Source organism: Melozone crissalis, unplaced genomic scaffold (assembly GCF_028551555.1).
Source record: "Melozone crissalis strain CALT ecotype California unplaced genomic scaffold, PUWL_Pcris_2 ptg000107l_1, whole genome shotgun sequence".
Taxonomy (NCBI): Eukaryota; Metazoa; Chordata; class Aves; order Passeriformes; family Passerellidae; genus Melozone; species Melozone crissalis.
Window position 1 is genome coordinate 6,095,641 of NW_026535884.1, and position 12,223 is coordinate 6,107,863.

At 44.1% G+C, this 12,223-nt stretch overlaps 1 protein-coding gene across 1 annotated transcript; it reads left to right on the forward strand.

Annotated features, from left to right (window-relative positions):
- Positions 1-728: 728 nt before the first annotated feature.
- On the forward strand, positions 729-6,697 carry TAS1R3 (taste 1 receptor member 3). Its single transcript, XM_054291887.1, has 6 exons — positions 729-1,271; positions 1,897-2,197; positions 2,747-3,526; positions 4,302-4,505; positions 4,653-4,773; positions 5,618-6,697. The coding sequence occupies exons 1-6, from the start codon at positions 1,087-1,089 to the stop codon at positions 6,541-6,543; spliced, it is 2,517 nt and encodes an 838-aa protein (XP_054147862.1). The 5' UTR covers positions 729-1,086; the 3' UTR covers positions 6,544-6,697.
- The last annotated feature ends 5,526 nt before the right edge of the window (positions 6,698-12,223 follow it).

A 12,223-nucleotide genomic window follows, 5' to 3' on the forward strand; every position in this document is an offset into this window, starting at 1 on the left:
AAATGATGGTGTGACCACAAGAAAAATTTTTTTCTCCCTTGTCACACTCGTAATTATTTAAGAGATAAATATTAATATTTATAATTACCATTGCTAATATTGAAGATGAACTTGCCCAAAATTCAGAATTGTGTTTAGAACTTATTTTTTAAAGTTTTATAGTTAAACTGACACCTAAGTAGTCCAGGAAAGGGAAACGATGCCTAAAAAAATGTCAGTAGGAACATACCTGGAAAAAACAGCTGCAGCTGGTGCATTCCTGTATTAGGTCTCTAAATCTGCTTTCCTGCAAGGAAAATATTCCAGCCTTGGAGCAGCACTGGCAGCAAAAGCAGTTTTCTGATATAGAAAATGCAGGAAATTGAACTTTTCATTCAGAGCTGTCCTAAAATCCAACAATAAAATACAGTAGTAAAACCTAAATTACCATGCTATGAACTCAGATTTAAAATTTTAAACTGAAATTAATATTCTAGTTCAGTGTGAGGGAAAGAAAAATAGATCAGCCAGTAACAACTTCCTAAAAAAATATCAGTACAGCTGAGGGACAGCAAGGCTGTGACCCAGGAATGGCCTCTCCAGGCAAATTCCTGCCCTGCCCTCAGGAAGATTTGGTTATTTCCATGATGAGGTGTATTTAAAATTTAAATAATTAAAATATAATTTAAATTTTTTAAATGGAATGTAATAAATAAATAAATAAATAAAAATTACTGTTGTGTAAATCATTTACCAGAATCAGAGCGGGGCACCTGAGTTTTGTCACCTCTACCAGAGGAACCCAAATTTCCACAGCTGTGCTAATGAACTTGTAAATCACTCTGAGTAAAAGCTACTCAGTAAAGGAAATCAGGATTTACACTGAAGTGCCCTCAGAGGGGATTTGATTATTGCCCACTGAGTAAAGGACATTGACTCACTGAGTAAAGGAAATCAGGATGAGGGCAGTGGTTTTTACTTGGAGTATATTTGATTATTGCCCACTAAAGTGAATTCAATTCATTTTGCCTAACAAATTCCTCCCAAGCTCTATTTAAAGAGACTTCCCAGGACCATCTGAGCCTGGATTTCCTAGATTTCCCCAAAATGCACGTGGTGGCTGGGCTGTGGCTGTGCCTGGGCTGTGGCTGGGCTGCCCCCCTGAGCCCCTGGTGTCTCTCAGCCCAGCTCAGGAGGCCGGGGGATTTTGTCCTGGGGGGTTTGTTCCCATTTGGGAAGGACACCCTGAACCTGGCAGCTCGCTCTGAGCCCACCCTGCTGCTCTGTGACAGGTAAGGGCTGGGATTGGGTGAAAAAGGGAAAATATGGGATGGGATGGGATAGAGGAGAATTGGAGCACTGGGACATCAACAGGTCCCAAAATGGAAATGGGTTTGTGGTTTTTTGGTGCTGACAAGCTTTGGTCTCACCTTGATAAAAGGTTTTAGCGGCACTGGTTTCCTTAGGGTTTGAAGCAAACACCTAGTTGTAAATAAATCAGTTGAACTGAATAAAACATTACAGTTACATTGTAAATGAATCAGTTAAATTGAAGCAAACACATCCTAAATGAATCAAACAGTTAAATTGTAAATGAATCAGTTAAATTGAATCAAACTGTCAAATTGTAAAATAATCAAACACCTAAATATATAAATAAATGTAGAAATTTAGGTATAAAAATAAGTTAATAAAAGTATATAAAAATATAAACATGAAAAATGGATAAAAATAAGTTATTCTAATAAAATAATTCTATAAAATACCTATAAAATCCGTTATGCTAATAAAATAATTATATTAAAATAGATTAAAAAATCAGTTATGCTAATAAAATGTCTAATAAAAAATTAGCTTTTCCTACATGAAGAAGCCCAGTCCCAGCTGCAGCACAGGTCCTGTCCCTGCTGTCCCCAGGTTATTCACGGACGGGCTGATCTGGGCTCTGGCCATGAGGTTTGCCATCGAGCAGATCAACAACAGCAGCTGGCTGCTGCCAGGGGTCACCCTGGGCTATGACATGTGTGACACCTGCTTTGAGCCCCTGGTGGCCCTTCAGCCCAGCCTCCTCTTCCTCACCCGCAATGGCACCAGGGCCATCGGGGTCCTGTGTGACTACAGCGAGTACCAGCCCCGCGTCATCGCCGTCATCGGGCCCCACAAATCCGACCTGTGCCTGCTCACAGCCAAGCTCTTCAGCTCCTTCCTCATCCCACAGGTAAAACGTCTCTGCAGGAGCAGGATTCTCCCTTGTAGGTAATGAAACAAACTCCAGAAGTGATGTTTTGTGTGAATGTCTAACCCTCTAAACACTCCTCGTAATTTCCTTTTCTTATCAAATTTCTTCTAGTAATTTAATAAGCTTTAATATAAATTTCTTATAGTAATTTCTAAAGCTTTAATATTTTTTATAGTAATTTCTTAACTATTAAAATAAATTTCTTATAGAAATTTATTAACTATTAATACAAATTTCTTATAGGCGTTTCTCAGGTTTTAATATAAATTTCTTATAGAAATTTGTGTTTTAATATAAATTTCTTCCAGTAATTTCTCAAGTATTAATAAAAATTTCTTATGGAAATTTCTTAAATAATATTTAAAATTTCTTATAGAAATTTCTCAAGTAAATTTCTTACTCAACAGCTCCGAGATGCATCCAAGAATCCCTTCCCAAGTTTTTTAAGAATTTTTCCATTCAATGTTGTATTTTTGAAAAGGTTTTAATAAACTTCTGGAATTCTTTGTGAGGATCTTTTCCCCCCAGGTGAGCTACGGCGCCAGCAGCGAGACCCTGAGCAACACAGAGCTCTACCCGTCCTTCTACCGCACGGTGCCCAGTGACAAGAACCTGGTGGAGGCCGTGGTGCTGCTCCTCAACCACTTTGGCTGGAACTGGGTGGCCACGGTGGCCAGCGATGATGAGTATGGCCGGGGAGCCCAGGCGCTCTTCCTCAGCATGGCTGGCACCAACAGCATCTGCATCGCCTTCGAGGGGCTCATCCCCACCGAGCTGGCCGAGGCTGATGCCACCAAGCAGCTGGAAAACACAATTAAATTAATTAACAGCACCAAAGTCAACGTGATTGTGCTGTTTGCACACAGCGTGCCAGCCCAGGCCCTGCTGCAGCACAGCCTGGCCATGGGGCTGGGCAAGAAGGTCTGGCTGGGCAGCGAGGCCTGGCTGCTGTCGGACATCGCCACCTCTGTCCCCAACATCCAGAGTGTGGGGACAGTGCTGGGCTTTGTCATGAGGACGGGGACAGTGCCAGGCTTCCAGGAGTTTGTAGCTGAGCTGTTCAACTCTGTGGCTCAGGAGGAGTTCTGCCAGCGCTCCCGGGAGCTCAGCGGGCTGGAGGACACCGAGGTGTTGGACACGCACTGCCGGCAGTGCGGCAATGTCACCCTCGGGGACATCTGGCCCATGCTGGGGGTGACGCCGGTGCAGCCCGTGCACGTGGCCGTGTACAGCGTGGCCCATGCACTGCACAGGGCTCTGGGCTGCACCTCCAAAGGGTGTCCCAAAACACCTGTCAGGTCCTGGCAGGTGAGTGGCACCATTGAGGCAGAAATGGCACAAATTGACTCCAAGGCTAGTCCCAAAATACCCATCAGGTCCTGGCAGGTGAGTAGCACCGTTGAGGCAGAAATGGCACAGATTCACCTAAACTCTGGGTTTTGAAAATAGTCCCAAAATGTCCATCAGGTCCTGGCAGGTGAGTGCCATCACGGAGGTAGAAATGACACATTCACTGGAAAGTTGTTTTCTGAAAATAGTCCCAAAAAATAGTCTGGTTCACTCAAAGGCTGGTTTTCAAAAATAGTCCCAAAACACCCATCAGGTCCTGGCAGGTGAGTGTCATCACTGACACAAAATCAGTGGAAGGCTGGTTTGCAGGATAGTCCCTTTCAAGTTTAATATGAAAATCCTCTCTTTCATGGACAGATTTGACACATTTTACTTGATTGGAAAATTAACAAGAACATCTTTCTCACAAACAGTCCTTGAGAAGAACAGACAAACAGAGTAGGAAAACAGCACCTGTAGGTTGTTTATATAACAAGTTATCATTGTTTTTCTGTAACTCCCTAAAACGTCTCACAAATCCACTGTGAGAAAACAAAGTTTTCTCGCTTTCCAACCAGGCTGTTGCCCCACAGGTGAGGGCAGATCTGAGGGACAAACAGCCAATTATTGTCACCTCACAGCCAGGTTGGCACAATCTTAGCCCACCTAAGACACAGCTGATGTCAGCTGGCAGAACTGTCACTTCCAAACAAGAACTGGACCAAAATCCATTTTGATTTCATTTCCTCCCCAGCTGCTGCACTTCATGAACACCCTCCCTTTTGAGGTGAATGGGCAGAGCTTCAGGTTTGATCAATCCCACGGCACAAACACGGGCTACAAACTGATCCTCTGGGCCTGGAGGGATGGCACAGTCACCTACCTGCCCGTGGGAGACTACGACCAGTCCCTGTATGTCCGGACGTCCCAGATCCAGTTCCACACCCCAGACAAGAAGGTAAAAATGGCAAATTCCTTCCTTCTGTTCAGTTCCTTCCATCAGTTCCTTCTGATAGTTCCTTCCATCAATTCCTTCTGATCAGTTCCTTCCGATTCCTTGGAGATTTGTTCATCCTGGCTGATGTTCACTCCTGCCCTTTGCCAGGAGCCCACATCCGAGTGCTTCAGGCGCTGCCAACCAGGGCAATTCAGAAGAATAAAAGGATTCAACCTCTGCTGCTATGACTGCACAGACTGCTCAGAAAACACCTTCTGGAGCAGCACAGGTGAGCTCTGGGCAATTGAAAGGCTTTAAGTGGATTATTCTGTCTCCAGGCTGAGGTGGGGATGAGCTGGGAGCTCTCCTCCCTATCCTGCTCCTCACTGGGACCTGCCCCTGTTGGGCCCAGAGGGAAGGAAAATGAGGACAACATCTATGTTTTATCTGCAGAGCTTGGAGAGAGAGCTAGGATGGAATTCTGGGGGCATGGGTAGAAGAGAGGCAGAGGATAAAATCCTGGGATTGCTGAGGGAAGGAAATAGTGGCAAGAAACACAAGGATCCTTCAGGGATGAGGGTGGAAAAGCAGAGGCTGAACTACCACAAACTCTGGACATACACCTTGGAGGGAGGGGAAACACCACCCAAACCACCACCAGATCCCTGTGTAATCCTCCCCCAGGGGCGGCAGGTCCCTATTGGAATATTTACCAATATATCTGGATAGGACGTGCCTGAGCTTGTCTCGCCCTTGGTGCCGAACCAAACAGCAGCAATTGTGGGGTTTCACCCCAGACACTTTTGGCTGGCTGGATGTGTGGTGTTTCACCCCAGAGACACTTTTGGTCAGCTGGATGTGTGGTGTGTCACCCCAGAGACACTTTTGGCTAACTGGAGACACTTTTCACCCCAAAACCACTTTTGGACGGCTGAATGTGTAGTGTTTCACTGGGTGTGTGGTGTTTCATCCCAGAGACACTTATGACTGGCTGGAGACACTTCTTTTTTCACCCCAAACGCCACGTCTGTGGTGATACCCATGAGGGCATCTTCAGGGGAGGGGCCTCAGTTCTGGGGGGACTGAAATCCCACCTCAACAGGTCTCCAATGCTGATCAGTCTCTCTTTGCAGACAGCACCAGCTGCTCCCCGTGCCCACAGCACCAGTGGGCTCCCACCCGCAGCACGCGCTGCCACGACCGCACCGAGCGGTTCCTGTCCTGGGATGAACCCCTGGCCGTGGCCCTGCTAACCCTGGTGGCCCTCACTGCAGCCCTGAGCTGTGGGGCAGCCCTGCTGTTCCTGCAGCACCTGCACAGCCCCCTGGTGCAGCTGGCAGGAGGTGCCAGGAGCCTCCTGGCCCTGCTCTGGCTGCTGCTGCAGAGCCTCAGCTGCTGCCTGCATGTGGGCAGGCCCAGTGCGGCGCTGTGCCTGCTGCAGCAGCTCTGCTACGCCCTGTGCCTCAATGGCTGCTTCTCCTCCCTGCTGCCCAAGGCCCTGGAGATCACCTTGGTGACAGAATTCCCCCGCTGTGCCCCCAGGCTGCTGCGCTGGGTGACCCACGGCAGGGCCTGGCTGGTGGTGGCCGTGTCCATCCTCACCCAGGTGTTGCTCTGCTGGTGCCACCTCCACCTGGGCCCTGATTACCTGGTGGCTGACTATGAATCCCTGCCCAGGGAGGTGCTGCTCGTGTGTGGCACCCAGTCCTGGGCTGCTTTTGCCCTCCTGCATGGCTACAACAGCTGCCTAGCCTTCGTCTGCTTCCTGTGCACCTTCATGGTGCAGACCCCAGGCAGGAGGTACAACGTGGCCAGGGGCATCACCTTTGCCACCTTCATCTATTTCATCATCTGGATTTTCTTCCTGGTGATTTTTGCCACACTCAGGACGGTGCTCAGGGCTGTCACCCAGATCTGCACCATCCTGGCCACCACCCTGGGCATTTTGGCCAGTTACTTTGTGCCCAAGTGCTATATCTTGGTGTTCAGGCCTGATCTGAACACGAGGGATTATTTCCAGAACCTCTCTGATGAGCAGCCAGAGGAGGACAGACAATAAACCACTCCTTGTGTCACCTGCTCCTCACAAAACCTGGATTTTAAGGAGAAAATCCTGTTGATTTTAAGGAGAAAATCCTGTTTATGAGCACTTTGTAGTCCCAGGAACAATCACATCTGAATTAGAGTTGTGAAGCACAGGGCTCACAAGTCCATCCTCTCTGCAAACACATTTCAGCCCAAAAAAGGAGCAAAATTAGGTTCAGTTAATGGAAGAACCTCCAGAAATGGTATTTTACACCCATCTCTCAAGTCTGTCAGTGTGAGTCACCAACAGCACTTCCCTCTAAACACTTCTGGTAATTTCCCTTTCTTATTAATTAACAGCTCCTGAGATGGATCCAGGAATCCTTCCCCAAGTGTTGTCAGAATAATACAATAATTCTAATATATCAAATGCACCCAATAAAAGAGGAGTAAAAAGAACATTCTGTCAGGTACCAGCCTTTCCCAAACCTTGTAAGAATTATACAATAATTCTGATATATCAAATATATCCAATAAAACAGGAGTAAAAAGAACATTCTGGCTGGTGTCAGCCTTTCCCAAGCCTTGTCAGAATTGTCAAATAAACCCAATAAAAGAGGTGTAAAAAGAACTTTCTGGCAGGTGCCAGCAGTGCTGTGTGGGACACAGAGGGGGCATTTCCCATTCAAATCCCAGCTCAGTCCATTTGTGTTCCATGAAAATCAGGGACAGGCACATGTAAATGAGCTCTGTGCAAATCTCACCCTCCAAAGGCACAGCAGGAGCTTCCTCCCTCCCCAAAACCAGGCAAAATTCACCCAAAACTTCACATTTTTGCCAGGCAGTATCCAGTCAATACCCAGTCACATCGCCAAGGTTTTTCTTTTCCCCACTCATGTTGACAAGGAATTACTCTGCTCTTTTATTCCTAAAAAGTTTTTCCATTTCTGCTCTTTTATTCCCTAAAAGTTTTTTCATTTCTGCTCTTTTATTCCCTAGATTAAAATTTTTCTATCTCTCCACTGTGTGTTACTGGATTTTAAGCAGTCCAGCTCAGCTAAAGAATTTGTAAATTAATCTAAACCAGTGAATATTTTCATTCAAAAAAAATAAAAAAAAGAAAGAAAAAGAACTTTTTGGTATACTGCAAAGTTATTTGTACCCAATTTTTGTGATCACCTCCATCTAAAATTATTCCTCAGTGTGATTTAAAAAACCAAAACTCTGACCTGGAGCCTGGAGTTCTTGTTCCTGGAGCCTGCAGGAATTCTTCACAGCCACCTGAAATTCTCAGTATTCCTCCTCCAGGGCTGTGGTTCCATAGCAGAGAAACATTAAATAACTTTTGATCATCATTCCAGAAATAGGGAAAGGAAAAAAAATTGATTTAACTTCACCAGGCCCTGCAGGAAAAGGCTGTCCAAAATTCCATTTAAGATTCACTTAAATTCTGACCATTTAATATTCACTTAAATTCTGACCATTTAATGTTCACCTAAATTCTGACTATTTAATATTCACCTAAATTCTGACTATTTAATGTTCACCTAAATTCTGATCATTTGATATACACTTAAATTCTGATCATTTAATACTCACTTAAATTCTGACAATATTCACTTAAAATCCAACAATTTAATATTCACCTAAATTCTGATCATTTGATATGCACTTAAATTCTGACCATTTAATATTCAACTAAATTTTGACCATTTAATATTCATTTAAATTCTGATTATTTCATATCCTCCTCACTGGAAAATGCTGGGATTTATGGTTGTTTCACTCTCCCCTTGCTGTGTGATTTGTATCAGCTGGGAAGAAGGAATCTGCCTTACCAAGCTGTGCTTGTTCTTTTTATTTAAGCTGGAAAATCAGAATAATTGAGGCTGGAAAAATGTTCACACCTCAAGTGCAGCTGAGCCTCCAGGGTGTCCTAACAAACCCAAGGCTCAGCAGAATTTACAAAGGGTGTCCCAGTGATTCTTGATTCTGCTGGAGAGTCCAAAAATTGGCAAGATTTAGGAAATAAATCACAATGAAATGCTGCAAAGAACTGACCACACACACTGTGGTTGTCACATAAAATTAAAAGCTTTTTAGTGTTTAAAATAGCATTTACACATAAGCAGCTATATATTAACTATACAGACACTTGGGTTTTAATACAATATCTACAAAAAAGAATTCCATTATGCAATAGACATTTAACAGGAACAGTGCAGTCCATGCTAATAAGAGGTCACTCTTGGAGTAGAACCAGTTCTAGGATAGGTGATAGTCTGGGTTTTCATTATTTAAAATCATGTAACTTTGTTCCTCTACTGTACATAAAATTCTTTACATGTATTTCTAATCACTGATTAGAATTAATAATTTTAAGTCAATCTTATTACAATCCAGTTAAATGCAAAACAAAAACAAAAAATTAAAATTAAAAACCAAAACAAAAACAATTACATCAACCCATGAGCTGTCAAGTCTCAGGAGGGGAGAGAACAAAAATCAGAGAGAAAACAAGAATCGTAGCAAAATTCAACATCTGTGCATCATTGCTTGCCATCCAATAAAACCTTTGGATAAAGTTTCCAGGGCACTGATTCCTTGGAAAAGCAGATTCATTAACAGGAGGTAAAAGATACCAGCATGCCTTTAAGACTATTTGCCAAAAAAATTTACTCTTCAAGGCTTAAATACTGGGTGGGGACACCTCCTGTGCAGATGCTGCCTCTTGGGGGGGGAGAAAACACCCCAAAGTTTTTCCTGCCCCTTTTCCAGGAGTCCCCAAATATCCCTGCTGCAGGGAGGGGTGAGCACTGAGCTCAGCTGCAGAATAAAAATACATTATTTGAAAAAATAATTGAAGAATTGCTCTAATCCAATTCTTTCGGGCTCCTGCTCTGAGGGTGCTCCCATGCCCTGCACAGCAAAGCTCTCCCTGGAGCCAAAATCCACCAAAATTCAGCAAAATTCACCTTCAGGCCCTGGTGGGTAAGAAATGCTGGAGCCCAAATCCATCAAAATTCACCAAAATTCACTTGCAGGCCCTGGTGGGTAAGAAATTTTGGCTCTGCAGCACTCCAGCCTCCAAATTTTCTTTTCCCTGGCACAATTCCCACTGTGGGCAGCTCCCCTGGCATGGCTGGCACAGGATCCTGCAGGGAATGCAGCGGGATAGGAAAGACACAAAGGATGGGATTTGGGAAATCTCATTTTTGTTCCCTTGAGGAAACAGATCTGGCAAAGATTCAGACCTGACTTTCAGCCCAGGATGGGGGGAAAAAAAAAAGATGCAGATTTTTGTGTCACTGTTCAATATTGCACTGTTCAAGAGGATCCACCTCCTCCAGCCTGAATTTCCTCAGCAAAACAAATTCCCACATCTGCTGGGGACTCCCAGCCTCGCCCCAGGGTGACCCACGAGCACACACATTTTTAAAAAAGTCATTTTTTCAACACAGCAGCAAAGACCAGCAAGACACAGAACAGTTTCTGCCAACAGCAAAACCATGAGACAAAAGCCAACCCCCAGCAGGTGTGGAAACTGCAACTCTTGGAAATTAAATACGTCAATTAAATATGGGTGAAAAGCTCAGCCCCCAGCTTTAATCTCTTTTTTTGGAAATATTAAAAGGAGATTTTTTTTTTCCTCCAGCCCTTTGAGTTTTGCCTTAAAACAGGGCCAGAGAAATAATAACTTATAAAATGCCAGAAAAAAAATCACAATTAATTTAGAAGTAGAACCACTAGTGATTGTCAGTAAAGTCACAGACTGCTCAGCAGTGTCTCCTGGAGACAGAGCAGAATTCCACCACTCTTTTACCCCGATTTAAGTGTCAATCTTTCAGAATAATTTACCAAGTCAGGTTTGCATGTGGGAGAAGGAGGGAAGGGACAGAAAAGTCCTGTTGTACAGTCAAGCTTTAGGCAAGGCCTCTTTTGGAGGAGCCACCCATGGGTGGTGATGAAAGCTCTGCTTTCAGAAGCCTTGAGCAGCTTTTTTTGGGGAGGTTTTTGCAAAGGAAATTAATTTAGAAGCCCAGAAATGGGTTGAGTGAGAGTTTCTTGAATTCCTGGCTCCCTGTGGAAAGGGAAATTGAGTCTCCCATTCCCACAAACATCTGGAGTCTCTGACAAAGGGAGGTGGGAAAAAGGAAATAAGTGAAAAATCAGAATTAAAAGGACATTTTGAAGCGTGACTTTTCAGAATTAAAAGGACATTTTCAAAAGGAAATAAGTGAAAAATCAGAATTAAAAGGACATTTTGAAGAGTCAGTGTTCAGGGTGAAAATTTTGAAAATTTTGAAGGGTCAGGTTTTCATTTTCACAAATGAACTGTGTGTACACAAAGATTGTTTTAAGATGTTCTCTCCTCACATCCACCTTGGATATTTACCCAAAAAGCACAGAACAGACCAAAAAGCAGCTTCTCACCAGTGGAGAAAATGCTTATTTACAGTAAAAACTGATTTTAAAGCACCTGCCCTAAATCCTGCCAGCAGCAGAATCTCACAAAAGAGAATTTAACTGAGGAATGGCCTCATGGTCAAATGCCAGAGTGGCTGCATTAAATGAGCCATATGACAGCATGGCTGTGCTCACCATGCCTCAAAAAAGCTTTTTAAACATCCCTGAAGCTGCCTGAATTTAATTTCTACAGCCTCAGAGCAGAAATAGCCAGAAAATAAATCATGGGGATATTCAACAGCAGAGCTCCTCAGCAGGAGGAGGAGTCAGGAGGTTCTTTTTGAGAATTTGAAAAGGATTTCTTTGTGGGGAGCTGCAGAGTGAGTTTAACTCAGGGTCAGGGGTACAGATTTCTTTTTGAGGAGCTCCAGGGTTAGTCTAACTTGCTGTCAGGGGTAAGGATTTATTTTTGGGGAGCTCCAAGATGGGCCTAACTTGCTGGGGAGCCCCAGGGTAGGTCTCACTCAGTTTCAGGGTAAGGATTTATTTTTGTACCATTTCTGATCTGTTCTCACACCTCACACCTCTCTGCCCACTGTGCTTAGAAATGTTGCCAGGGGGATCAGACATCTCCAGATCTCTGTTTTAAGAAAAAAGAGAAAGCTTGTGCTCAGAAAGGAAGGAGGGATCACAAAGAAGATGTCCCATGTCCCAGTGGGAGCCAGGATTTCCCTGCTGGAATAGGATAAACAGCCCCTTCAAAAGGGCAAAGCTGACAGAACTGCAGCAATGTTCCTATTTCTGTGGGAGTAACTCTTTCAATCTGCAAGCAGGTGCACATCCAGAGGGAACAGCCACACCTGGCAGCAGGGATGTGACTGAAATGCCCAAAACCCAGTGGAGCTGGAAAATCCCTCTTGGGAAATAAGGAAATAACTGAAGGAAATAACTTTATAAGTTCTGCACAATGAACGCATACAGTAGCAAGACTCCAGCACTCTCTTGATAGAATATCTTTAAAAAAAAAACCTCAAAGAACACAAGAAAGATTGATTTATACTGCCTAGTCAGCAGAAAGTAGCCACAAGTTTGTTTTCCTCTAGAAATTGGCTGGATCCTGCTCCTTTCCAAGCACTTGTGGGCGCCATGTCTGCTTAGAGCTATGGATGCATCCAAGAACCAGCATTCCAAGGCAGTATCCCAGATACCAGCCAGCAGTCCTTTTTTGTTTTGTCCTTGTAAGAGAAAAAGCAGGGGAAAAAAAAAAATCAAAGTGCTCCTATGCATTGTCAGGAATTTAGAAGTTA